Here is a 12,151-nt window from a genome sequence, read left to right on the forward strand (position 1 = left end):
TCTGCTACGTTCTACAAAATCTGATGTTTAGTTTTTAGATTCGGCGTATTTTGGAAACTATGTCCAACTAATTAATATTTGCGAGTCATACACGCTTGAAAAGGACCGAATTTTGCGGTTGAAACGTAGCGTCTTTTTAATAATAAAATTGCCAGTTTGGTCGAACAAAACTCCTGTGCTAAAAATTTAAACCATATAATATTTCAAACTCTCTAACGAATTTCTTTAAAAAATTTTCAGCTACATTTATCATTAACGAAGTAATTTTTTCACTATTGAATATAGTTATTGCTGTTACTAAGAGAAGATAATGTTCAAAATAGTCTTGTCGCATTACACCTTTAAGTACAGGAATAGAATAAAAAAAATACCACATTTTAAATTCTGATGCTTTCCAATGAAGTAACTCATCGATGGAACACCCAAAAAAAAATACTCTACTGATAAGTGGGGAATTCCTCTTGACACTTCCTCTAAGCAAAAAATCTTACATGAAGCATATTTTTCTTTAAGTAAGCCGTATTACTTTATAAAAGAGTGGATGCGTGAGATATAATCAAGAGTAAATTCCTCTATAGCAAATTCTACTATAATAATCCGAATAGCCTCTTAAAATAAGAGGATATGCAAGATATTAATGGCACGCTCGTAATTCATAAATATTTCCGTTTATTAAAAAATGAGAAATTATACATATCACAAACATACCAAAGAAATTTAGAAACTCAATCTATATTATTCAATATGTAAACAATAATCTATTTCTATTAAGATCAATTATTTATTTTATTAAAATTAGTAATTGTAATTGCATAAGACTTTGTCGATGTAATGGAGATCATTACGCTGTAATTAAAAAAATTATAACATGGCGTAACGATATACGACAGTCATAATCAGTGGACGTAAGTAACACACAAGCTTTGGCATATCCTGACTGTTAAAATACACCAAAGCTTATGCGTTACTTACGTCTACTGACTATGACTATTTATTAGGGAAGCCATAAGAAAGGTTTCCTTATTTTTGTCTAGTGAGGCCCTTGTAAGGATTTGATAAGGATGTTTTAACTTTATAAATATACTTTTTTCATAAATATATTTACGAACACAAAATTTCGTAATGAGCCGGCACTGGTTTCTGACATTCACCCGACATTAAGAAATATTATATCATATATCCAATTCAAAATTTTATTACTCTTTTTAAACTGAATTTGTTTCTTAAGATGATTTTTGAAAAATTATATATTTGCGCTGGTTATGACATATGTAGACTATATATAACACTTACACTAAATTAAGAAGTAGTCTACCACGTAAGGCAGTTGGCTCACGATCCAGAGGTCCCGAGGTCCCGAGTTCGAATCCCACCAAGGTAAGTGTTTTTTTCAAATACGAGAAAATATTTATAATCATAGACTGCATCTTAAGAAACAAATTTAGTTAAAAAATAGTAATAAAATTTCGAAATAAATAATTTTTTTTGTCGGGTGAATATTCGTTTTTTCTCTAGCATTAAAAGGACTGCAATCTTAATGGACCTGATCATCCAGAGGACTGGAGGCTTTTACGAGGCTTTACTGAAGTCCTCTTTAGAACCTACAAGCGGCATTTTGTGCGTTTTCTGCTATCTTAGAGACGCTAAGTAGGACTAAAGTTTCCGTGTAAATTAAACCTACATTGATCCTCTAGCATCTACAAATGTTAGAAAATTCAGGTCGAAAATAGGTCTAAAATTTCGACTCGGGTAGGTATCTCTCAAAGAATTACTCTTTCTCCACTTAACAGACCGAGAACACTCATCAAAGTCTAAAGATTTTCTGCCACGCTTTTGAGGTGTGAAATCTGCGACGAAATCAGAATCTAACCAGTTCTTGTTATTCGATTCAAATTGTTTTTTATTATAAAATGCTATTTTATATATTTTTTTAAAAGTAGTCAAAAAGCTTTGATAAATTTTTTCTTGTATTATCTTTAGTTCCGTTTCACTAAAATTAAAATGGTGAGTAATGTAATTATAAATCTTTTCTATATCTGTATTATCTCCTTCTAACAGAATGTCCGAAAGGATCCTATTTTTTATCTTAAATTGATCCATATTAACGTTCTTTTAAAACTATTTAACTTATAACTTCTAAAAGTATAACTCAAATTTCGAGAAAATTAATGAACAGAAAACAACGAACTGAAAGAAAAGCAAGGAACAGAAAGTAAATTAAATTTTAATCCGAAATAAATCTTCAAGCCAAAGTTTTAAACGCAAACAATTTTTAATAGACAATCTTTGACGTACACCAAGAAATATACGAAAAATCTGAAAAATAAACCACAATCTTCAAATACACCACAATATATATGCAAATCTTTATCGACTGCCTTAATGTGTTCGGTATATATAACATTGGAAGAGTAATTTTTCTTACGAGTTTGCTAGTGGCGCTGTTCGCCATCTAGTGGTGGAAAAAGGTTCTTTAAATAAATAAAGTCTATCATCTATTATTTATATTATATTTACTTTCTGTTCCTTGCTTTTCTTTTAGTTCGTTTTTTTCTGTTCATTAATTTTCTCGAAATTTGAGTTATACTTTTAGAAGTTATAAGTTAAATAGTTTTAAAAGAACGTTAATATGGATCAATTTAAGATAAAAAATAGGATCCTTTCGGACATTCTGTTAGAAGGAGATAATACAGATATAGAAAAGATTTATAATTACATTACTCACCATTTTAATTTTAGTGAAACGGAACTAAAGATAATACAAGAAAAAATTTATCAAAGCTTTTTGACTACTTTTAAAAAAATATATAAAATAGCATTTTATAATAAAAAACAATTTGAATCGAATAACAAGAACTGGTTAGATTCTGATTTCGTCGCAGATTTCACACTTCAAAAGCGTGGCAGAAAATCTTTAGACTTTGATGAGTGTTCTCGGTCTGTTAAGTGGAGAAAGAGTAATTCTTTGAGAGATACCTATTCTGATACTGAAATACAAAATGCTTTCCTTACTGGCTTAAGAAATGCTGGGAAATCGGCTCTAGCAAATACTATTTCTAAACTGCTTTGTTCTGAAAATGATGAGACAACAAACATAATGAATGATAAAAATATCGCACAATTTACTGATCATGAAGCTTTGACTTTGTTTGAGGATGCTAAATTAACAAAATATCAATACGAAATAATTCGTTTGCATGCAATTGCCAAAAATGCAAATATATTTCCAGTTTATAAAAAACTTTCTGAGATGAAAAAAACATGCTTTCCCTCACCAGATGCATTTCAGGTTTCAGAGGTGGGTGCGGAAATTAATTTACAGCAGCTATTAAATCACACTATCAACCGCATATTACTAATTCCAAGTGTTGAACTACCAATTGCAGTTCAAGGCGAAAGTATGTCATTACGGTTGATAGCAAAATAGGGATGTGATGGAGCATCAGGTCAAAGCAAATATAAACAAAAATTTGCTGATGAAACATTATCAGATGAAAGTATTTTCATGATTTCAATGGTTCCTTTACGCTTGGAAATTAGTACTTCATCCGAGTGGAAAGAGTTGTGGAAAAATCCTCGCCCATCATCAACAAAGTATTGTCGACCTATTAAATTTGAATATGCATCTGAATCTAAACAGAAAACAATATTTGAAGTTAACCAAATAAAGAAACAAATAGATAATCTTGTTCCTACTATTATAGATACTGATACGGGTCATTATGAAGTGAAACATGAAATGATTTTAACAATGATAGATGGAAAAGTGTGCCAAGCCTTAACTGATACATTATCTGCATCAACATGTGTGATATGTGGAGCAAAACCATCCGAAATGAACAATCTTTCTAAGTTAAAGGACAAGCAGGAAATTGTGCAAATTTTGAATATGGGCTTTCAACACTGCATGCGTGGATTCGATTTATGGAGTGTATACTACACATATCTTACCGGCTAAGTTTTTGTAAATGGGCTGCAAGGGAACCTAATAATAATATGGCGATGAAAGAAACCAAGAAAAATATTCAAAAAGAATTTCGAAAACAAATGGCTCTATATGTGGATACTCCAGAACAAGGTTCTGGATCATCAAATGATGGGAACACGGCGAGAAGATTTTTCAGAGACCCTTACATGACTTCAAAGATAACTGGTGTTGATGAAACCCTTATTCGAAGATTCGGAATTATTCTTCAGACTCTCGCTTGCGGAAAAAAAATAAATATTATTAAATTTCAAAATTATGCTTATGAAACAGCAGAACTGTACATTAAACTGTATCCTTGGTACTACATGCCTGCTTCAGTGCACAAAATTCTTTTACATGGGAGCAAGATTATAGACTCACATTTATTACCAATCGGTGAATTATCTGAAGAAGCGCAGGAAGCACGTAACAAATATTTCAAGCGATTTAGAGAATATCGCACTCGAAAACATTGTAGAAATGCAACAAATGAAGACCTTATTAAGAAACTTCTAACTTCGTCGGATCCGTACATAAGTAGTCAACGTAAAGAGTGGAAACAATCTTTCAAAAACTATCGACCTTGAAGCTCAAAGTTATTGTTGGACTTTTGTGAAAGTAACACTGTCGCATAAGAGGAGTATAACTATTTGGAGTATTCGCGTGAATAATCAATTACTTGGAAATCGTTATATGTAATTTTTTATAGAACTAGAAAACAATTTTTATTTAAATATCCGCCATATTGAATGCACCATTTTGATTTTTGCAATTTTGATTGCAGATAATGTAATCAACAATCTCTTAAACGTTTTAATATAATTTTTAACAAAAATTATATTAATTTTTAATTTTGGCATCCACCATACTTCATTTTCGCTATTTGAAATTTCTTAATTGTTGCAACATATTCACAATTAGTGGCCTTAAAAATATTTATTCATATGTATATCTTGTGCAAATCAGTTCATGATACTTACATTTATTCATATTTACTGGTACGATATATAATATATATTTCTTGTTTATGGTGACCATATTAAATTTATTATAATTAATTTTATAATTTTAATATTCTTTATTTGTTGCACTTCTGCAATGTTTTCGAGTGTAATATTCTCTAAATCACTAGAAATTTTTATTACGTTTTTCCTGTACTTCTTCAAATAATTCACCGATTGGTAATAAATGTGAGTCTATAATTTTGCTTCCATGTAAAAGAATTTTGTGCACTAAAGCAAATTCATGATTTGCGACATCAAAAACATACATATACGCAATTTAGTACAAATCGGTTTAATGCTTTCTGTTTTCCAGCCGCTATATTACATCCACCATTTTGAAAGAAAACCCAATTCAAAAATCGGCTTCGACAACATTGTTCGGAATTAAATAAGCTTTAATTTAAAAAAAAATGCATTAAAATTGAATAAGATTTGAAGGCTCTAGACAATTACGAAACACGATTTCTCATTTTGCCCCACTGTGCGTCGGCGAGGTACGGCGAGACACGGCACGGCTCTGAGATACCGCGATTTCCGCGCGAGAGTTGACATGCCGCGCGCGCGGTAGATCGTCGTTGTTGGTCGTTGTGTCAGTGACAGTCGCGCGTGCGACCGCATCGTCCAGCGTTCGCCGCATCGTCTCGGCGTCATTGTCGCCGCCGTTGTAGTGGTGGTGGTGTCGGTGGTGGTCATCGTCGTCGTCGTCGTCGTCGTCGTCGTCGTCGTCGTCGTGGTAGTCATCGTCGTCGTGGTGGTCATCGTCGTCGTGGTGGTCATCGTCGTCGTCGTCGTCGGCGGCGCGTCGAGGAATCGGCGCGAGGACGCCGTCGAGTCGGTAAAATGGTCGCGCTCCACCGCGAGTTTTTCTAACCCCCCAGTAGTGCGATTCTGTAACTCGTTATGAGGTATCGACTATCGTTGCGCAGATATTTTATATGGTAAAAAAGCTGCGCAATTGTCGTTATAGCTCATAACGACGGCATAACGAGTTACAGAATTGCACTACTGCAGGGCTGCCATATTGGGCTATTTAACGCAAATTGGGCTATCTAGAGGACTCTTGTGCGGTATAAATTTTTCAAACGCGGATTTCCGCATTTTGCTATTTTTTAAGCCACGGTGTAAAATATAATTTTTATGTAATCTTACAATTATATCTTACAGTTTCATTACACCGTGTCTTGAGCGAAAATACTCAATTCATCTGGGTTTGAATTTGTGGAAACACCGATAGTTTGGCACTATGAGATTTGCAACACTGGTTTGCAAATCTATGGCTGCATTCTACGCTTGCGCCGCACAGACAAGGAACGCACTTGGACATTGCACAACAGAGATGCCAGGTCCCAGCTTTGCACGAACACGACGAGATGGCACGTCGGTGTGACGCTTCGACAAATTGACGAGCGCCAAGCGCCACACTGACGTGCCTTGTCGTTGTGTCTGTACAAAACCAAGACCACGATTTGGCATCTTTACACAGTCCTCTTCTTGTCTGATCGTTATTGATAGCTTTTATGAGCGGGTAGTTTTAAATTTGTCTTATGGTATCTATATCGTGTGCAATTTAATAAATGTGATATATATATTGTATATTACAATAGTAAAGATGGGTAAATGGGGTAAATATAAGAAACGTTTTCAAAATAAATGGTTAATAGAGCCAGAACTGAAGAGTAAGTATCAAATCTGTACTGTTTTAACTTTATTTTTTTCTGTTTAATGCTTCTATTATATTCTTTGAGATTTAAGTTTATATATGCCCAGTGAGAAATAATAGTTGATAGAATAGATGTTGAATTAGACGTCGAATGCGTCGAAGAGAGGTCTAATTCGACGTCTTTTCATTTTTACTGTGTCCATAGATTGGCTTGAAGAAAGCAATGAGGATGATGTGTTGAATGGCAAGCAGGAAGCGTACTGTAAACTATGCAAATGCCATTTGCGTGCACAGCATAGTGATCTTATCGCCCATAAGAAATCTAATAAACATTGCGAGAAAGAGCAAGTCCTAGACAGAAGAACACAGTCTTCGATGCTACAGCATGGTTTATTATCATATTATATGATTTGTCAATTATTTATTTTGTTTAGTTTAACATACTCGTTGTACATTAAACTTTTCTATCCAAATAAAGCCTATAGTATACAATGCTTTTTTTACCTACTGGATTGCGTGGCACAGAATCACTTTATCTGGAAATTTGCTATGAGCACGCGCAATCGATCTAGTAGATAAAAAAGCTTTGTGTGCCGCAGGCTTTATTCCTATTGCTTTATTTGCTTTATTGTAGACTTTATTTCTATTATTATACAGGATATATAAACAAAACAATGACTAACGACATGAAGACTGTAGATCTGCGGTTAGCTGTCTACATAGCCATGCATACATCTATTACATCTGTGGATCATCTTGGAGAACTTTTGAGAATCTTGGGTAAAAATAGTAAACTTGAACATGTTCGTCTACACAGAACAAAGTGCTCCAAACTCATTTCAGCTGTAGTGTCACTAGCATTATTAACTGAGCTAGTACAGGACGTTGGGGATTTCCCGTTTTCCATTATAGCGGATGAATCGACCGATGTGTCTGTCACGAAGTTTATGGGTCTCTGCATCCGTTTTTACAGTCAGAGAGAAGAATCAATTATGACGGATTTTCTGGGTATAATTAAAGTTACCAAATGCACCGGTGAAATTCTTGCAAAGACACTCTTGGAATATCTTCATAAAATTGGCCTTCCCCCAAAAAATATGTTTGCAATTGGCACAGATGGTGCTTCTAACATGTGTGGGTTGAATAATTCTTTCTATACTCATTTGAAAAAAGAAGTGCCGTGCTTACAAATGATGAAATGTATATGCCATTCTTTGGACAAGTGTGCTCAATATGCTTTCCGCAAGATGCCTGATCACTTAAATTACTTATTGAAAGAGACATACAATTGGTTTGCTCACAGTGCTCTCAGACAACATGAATACAAGGATTATTATAAGGTAAAAAATGATTTTATTTTTAAAATATGTTCATATCTATACTTAGAGATTTTGTTTATGAGACTCTTGACACATGTTGTCTAATTTCAGACTATAAATGAGGGAAAGAATCCCGTAAAGCTGCAGAAACTCTGCGATACTCGTTGGATGTCATGGCTTCCAGTTGCCTCTGGAATTCTCGATCAGTGGACAGAATTGCAAGGATTCTTTAGGATGAAAGCTTCTGAAAATGATTATAAGGCTTTGACTCTTGTGGGAATTTTTGAAGATCCAAGCAATTTATTGTATGTGACTTTCTTGAAGTCAATTTTACGCGAAGTGCATACAGTCAACCTCGCATTTGAGCAAACAAATGCTGATGTCACGAAAGTCTATTCCGATCTTCGTGTTCTGTTCTTCTCTCTTTCTGCTCGTGTGCTAAAATCAAAAACAATTGCTGAAACTAGCAAGCCTGGAGTATTGCGCTCCATCGAGATCCAGATGTTACAAAAAGCTTTGTCAGAGGCACATAATCTTCAGCCCCTGGATCGAGTAAACTTTGGAGATGCATTTCAAAAAGTGCTACTCAATTTGCATATTTCCCCTGAAAAATTAAAAACCGTTCGTGAGAGATGTGCTGATTACATTCTATGTTTATGCAACCAGCTATCAGATAGACTCCCTCACAACATAGAAACTGTTGAAAAGATGAAAAATTTGGCGCCACGCTTTGCTCTTGAAAGAACCGCTAGGCCTTTATTTGAGCAGCTTCCCCTTGATTTAGTCGGTGAATAATCGATCTATAACTCCATAAATGACCCTTATTCCTTGTTTTAAATTCATTTAAATGTAAGATTCTTTTATTTTATTGTAGATTTAGACGCAGACCTAGATCTTTTAGAAAGTCAATGGCGTTCTCTCGGCTCTCTGACACTGCCTGATATATGTCCCCATCCTGATTATAATAGTGATTTACGAGAGATAGATATATAGTGCACTTTTGGAGCTGTGTATTGTCACTAAAAAACGCGGGAGGAATCTATCCTTATAAAAAGCTTGCTCTTCTTGCTTTAAAGTGTTTGACATTGCCAATAAGCAATGCAATTGTTGAACGAATTTTCAGTTTTATGGCAGCAATTAAGACCAAGCAGCGGAACGGGATACAGATGCAAATGTTGGATGCACTTTTGCGGCTACGCGTCCACCTCAAAGTAATATTTTATTATCTTTACCATATTGATATTCTTTTAATCTATTAATTAGGCAGTATTTTGAAATAGTAAAGCTAAGACTCCATTCACGCATTTCAGCTACGGCAACGCATGCGGCAGTGTGTATTGACTAATTAAAAGTCTTGGATAAGGCTTTTGATTAATCAATGCACACTGCCGTACGCGTTGCCGCAACTGAAACGTGAATAGAGTTTTAGGGAAATTCTACAATAAATTGCAATTGCCTTGTTGTCAGTCGCAAATGCTATAATACGGCGATGTGATTTGTCAATTACGTCATTTGCGACTAGCCACAAGGCATTTGCAACTTATTGTAGAACCCCTTTAGCTTAAATCCTATCCTATCCTATATATTTTATCCACAGGTTACCAAAGTGTGCTGTCAAACTTTTATTCCTACTAAGGATATGTTGTCCCGATTTAATTCTTCTATGTATAATGCTTCATACTATGCCAATGCTGGAATTGCAAGTAGTTCTGCACTATCCATTGAAGTTGACGAAGATATTGAAGAGGAAGATTATATCGCACTTACTAATTTTGATAGTAATAATGCAGAGCAATACGCACTTTCTCTTCCGGACATACCTACTGAGTCATAAAGTGCCAATACAAACTATCTTTTCACAAGGTATCTTTTCACGCTTGACGCTCATTTTCAGTGTAAAAAGAACATCAAACCAAAAATAAAAATACTGATTCGTCATTTTTGATCACGTAACGTCTTTTGACACTGAAAATAAGCGTCAGCGTAAAAAGGTACCGTAAATTGCAAATGTATAAATGTAGATTAAGGCTGAGATTTCATACATCCGACAACGACATTGTCGGATGTAGACGATCTAGAGATTCGAGAAATTTTCTATCCCGCAGCCAATCGCTACGTCCGACAATGTCATTGTCGGATGTATGAAATCTCAGGGCCAATTTCACCAACTACAGTTAGCCTTGTATAAGAGGCAGGAGCCAATAAACCCAAGAAGAAGAAGAAGAAGGTGAAATTGGCTCTCAGCCGTTCTCGTCTCTTCTATAGTCTAATCTGTCTAGACTAAAATTAAAAAAAGGTTTTAAAAAAAGGTTTTATGTATGTTAAGACTAAAATGAAAAAAAGATTTTGTTTTCTTTTATTATAGTTTTTCAAGAGAAAAATAAATATTCATTCCTTTTATTGAAGATTTTTCACATTCTAAATTTTTTTTAGTTTTACTTGAAATTTACTCTTGTATATCACACTTATTTTTTATGATTATTTTTTTGCCAAATGTAAGATACGAAAAAAAAGCGATATTGGGCTACATTGCTAGGGAATGTGCGAATTTTGGGCTAGCTCAGCTCGCTCTAGCGGCGGTTTCTGCGGCACACATTCTGGCAGCCCTGCCCCCCTGTCGCTATTTATCGCTCACCCGCGAGAAACGCGGCTTGGTTAGGTTGCTCGAGGGTCCGCGCTGATCCTATGGCACCGGAACGCCGTCACGCGTGTTCCCCGTGGTTGCCCGCGTTGACAATGTGACGTGCCGTTGGGGATTTTACGATTTGGTTAACCTCTGTATTCACGTGCCTAAATTGTTTTATGGAATAGGTAAAACAATTATTTTTTAATGTTTCGCATAAAAATTTGAAATAAATTTTTATTTTTTTCTTAAAAAACAATTATTAAAATGTATCCTATCATTTTTCAGGATTAGATGTACGTATATGTATTGAAAATGCAGTGTAACGGATTAACCCCAGGGGGGTGGCGGTTCAACCCCGGCATTTTTGAGATTTTAATTTTTGCACCGTTGTCGTTTTTGCTCTATACCGGTTAAACAAAGCGACGTAGATAAAAATTTCCTGTATAAATTTTGTAGCTAAAGGTTCACTCTTTACAGTGGTATACCACATTTAACTACAATTATTTATTTTGTTGTTAAAAATCGGCACCGAAAAAAAATAACGGTCTAGCCCCGGTCTCCCCTACTATATTTTCAATTATTCTTATAATATTTCTGCAATGTTGTTCTAATATTTCAACGAAATGTTGCAATTGTCTTTACAACATTACATTGCAACTTGTAACGTTCCTGCAATGTCTTGCAAGCTTCTATGCTGTATGAGTCTGTTTTAATTAAGAAAAACTCAAAAAATGAAAATAAAATTGTGTACCAAATTTGGTCTTAAAATGACGTCTAATTCATGTCCTTTTCATGACGTCATACTTTCGTCCACAATAGGACGCCAAATACACGTCATATAAAGGACATATGACGTCGTGGACGAAATATGACCTTAAATTGACGTCAATAAGACCATGTGTGCTACCTGGGATATTTACATGGGAAGTATATATATATATATATATATATATATATATATACAATTTCTGTAACTTTTAAAGTAAATATCTCAGAAACGGGTCGGACAATCGATCGCAAATTTAACACAGGTTTTTGGGATATATAAGTGCACAATCTTTGTAAATTTCAGTTTTATCCCTTTATTTTGACATAAGCGACATACATCTTTAATTTAGAATATTTCATAATATTTTAAAAATATTTTTGAAAAAAGATTATAAAACCAATAAAAAATAAAAATATTTTTTAAATATTTTGAAACAAGATTATGATACAATAAATATGTAGATTCGAATTAATATTTCAAAAATACATTTCAAATATTTAAGAAAATTTTGTCTGGGTGATAAAAAAGAACGTTTTTAAAAATATTTTTAAAAGATTCTTAAAATATTCTTAAAAATGTTACCACAAAAGGTTTTTAAACCATTTTAAAATATTCCTAAAATCATTTTAAAATGTTTCTCGCAATATTTTTATAGAAATATTTAGAAATATTTTTTGAAAACATTTTGTGCTGTATGGGATTTGATTGGCTGTCGTATTCTCCGGCCGCCATTATGCGCAATGTTACACCTGTCTTCTAACACCATGATATAGGAGTATAAGCAACAAGGAAGCGTCAGAATCAAA

At 34.2% G+C, this 12,151-nt stretch overlaps 2 protein-coding genes across 5 annotated transcripts in view; one reads left to right on the forward strand and one right to left on the reverse strand.

The window, feature by feature from the left end:
* The first annotated feature begins 6,580 nt into the window (after positions 1-6,580).
* On the forward strand, positions 6,581-8,506 carry LOC139783752 (uncharacterized). Its single transcript, XM_071722902.1, has 5 exons — positions 6,581-6,647; positions 6,837-7,019; positions 7,289-7,971; positions 8,062-8,245; positions 8,418-8,506. The coding sequence occupies exons 1-5, from the start codon at positions 6,581-6,583 to the stop codon at positions 8,504-8,506; spliced, it is 1,206 nt and encodes a 401-aa protein (XP_071579003.1).
* Positions 6,664-12,151, reverse strand: part of LOC139783747 (inositol polyphosphate 5-phosphatase OCRL-like) — a 57,604-nt gene continuing 52,116 nt past the window's right edge. Inside the window, exons 10-11 of one of the 4 annotated variants that reach the window (XR_011721366.1) lie at positions 8,298-8,554; positions 6,664-8,194 (exon numbers count right to left, since the gene is read on the reverse strand). Coding sequence is in view for 3 of the 4 variants with exons in the window: in XM_071722895.1 (XP_071578996.1) it covers positions 10,653-10,740 (88 nt within the window). In the remaining variant the exon portion in view is untranslated. Of the gene's footprint in view, positions 8,555-10,396; positions 10,741-12,151 lie in introns of those variants that run through there. The other 3 variants (XM_071722897.1, XM_071722895.1, XM_071722894.1) reach the window with 3 other exon arrangements.

The sequence above is a fragment of the Temnothorax nylanderi genome, unplaced genomic scaffold, assembly GCF_030848795.1.
Source record: "Temnothorax nylanderi isolate EJ_2023f unplaced genomic scaffold, tnyl_v1.0 TNYL_tig0537_pilon, whole genome shotgun sequence".
NCBI classification, from domain to species: Eukaryota; Metazoa; Arthropoda; class Insecta; order Hymenoptera; family Formicidae; genus Temnothorax; species Temnothorax nylanderi.

Bases quoted from the DNA above. Each gene is read 5' to 3' on its own strand.
- LOC139783752 (XM_071722902.1), top strand. From the start codon at position 6,581: ATGGGTAAATGGGGTAAATATAAGAAACGTTTTCAAAATAAATGGTTA. The intron at 6,648-6,836 runs GTAAGTATCAAA...CTGTGTCCATAG, and splicing joins AATAGAGCCAGAACTGAAGA to ATTGGCTTGAAGAAAGCAAT. The intron at 8,246-8,417 runs GCAATTTATTGT...TGCTGAAACTAG, and splicing joins GGGAATTTTTGAAGATCCAA to CAAGCCTGGAGTATTGCGCT.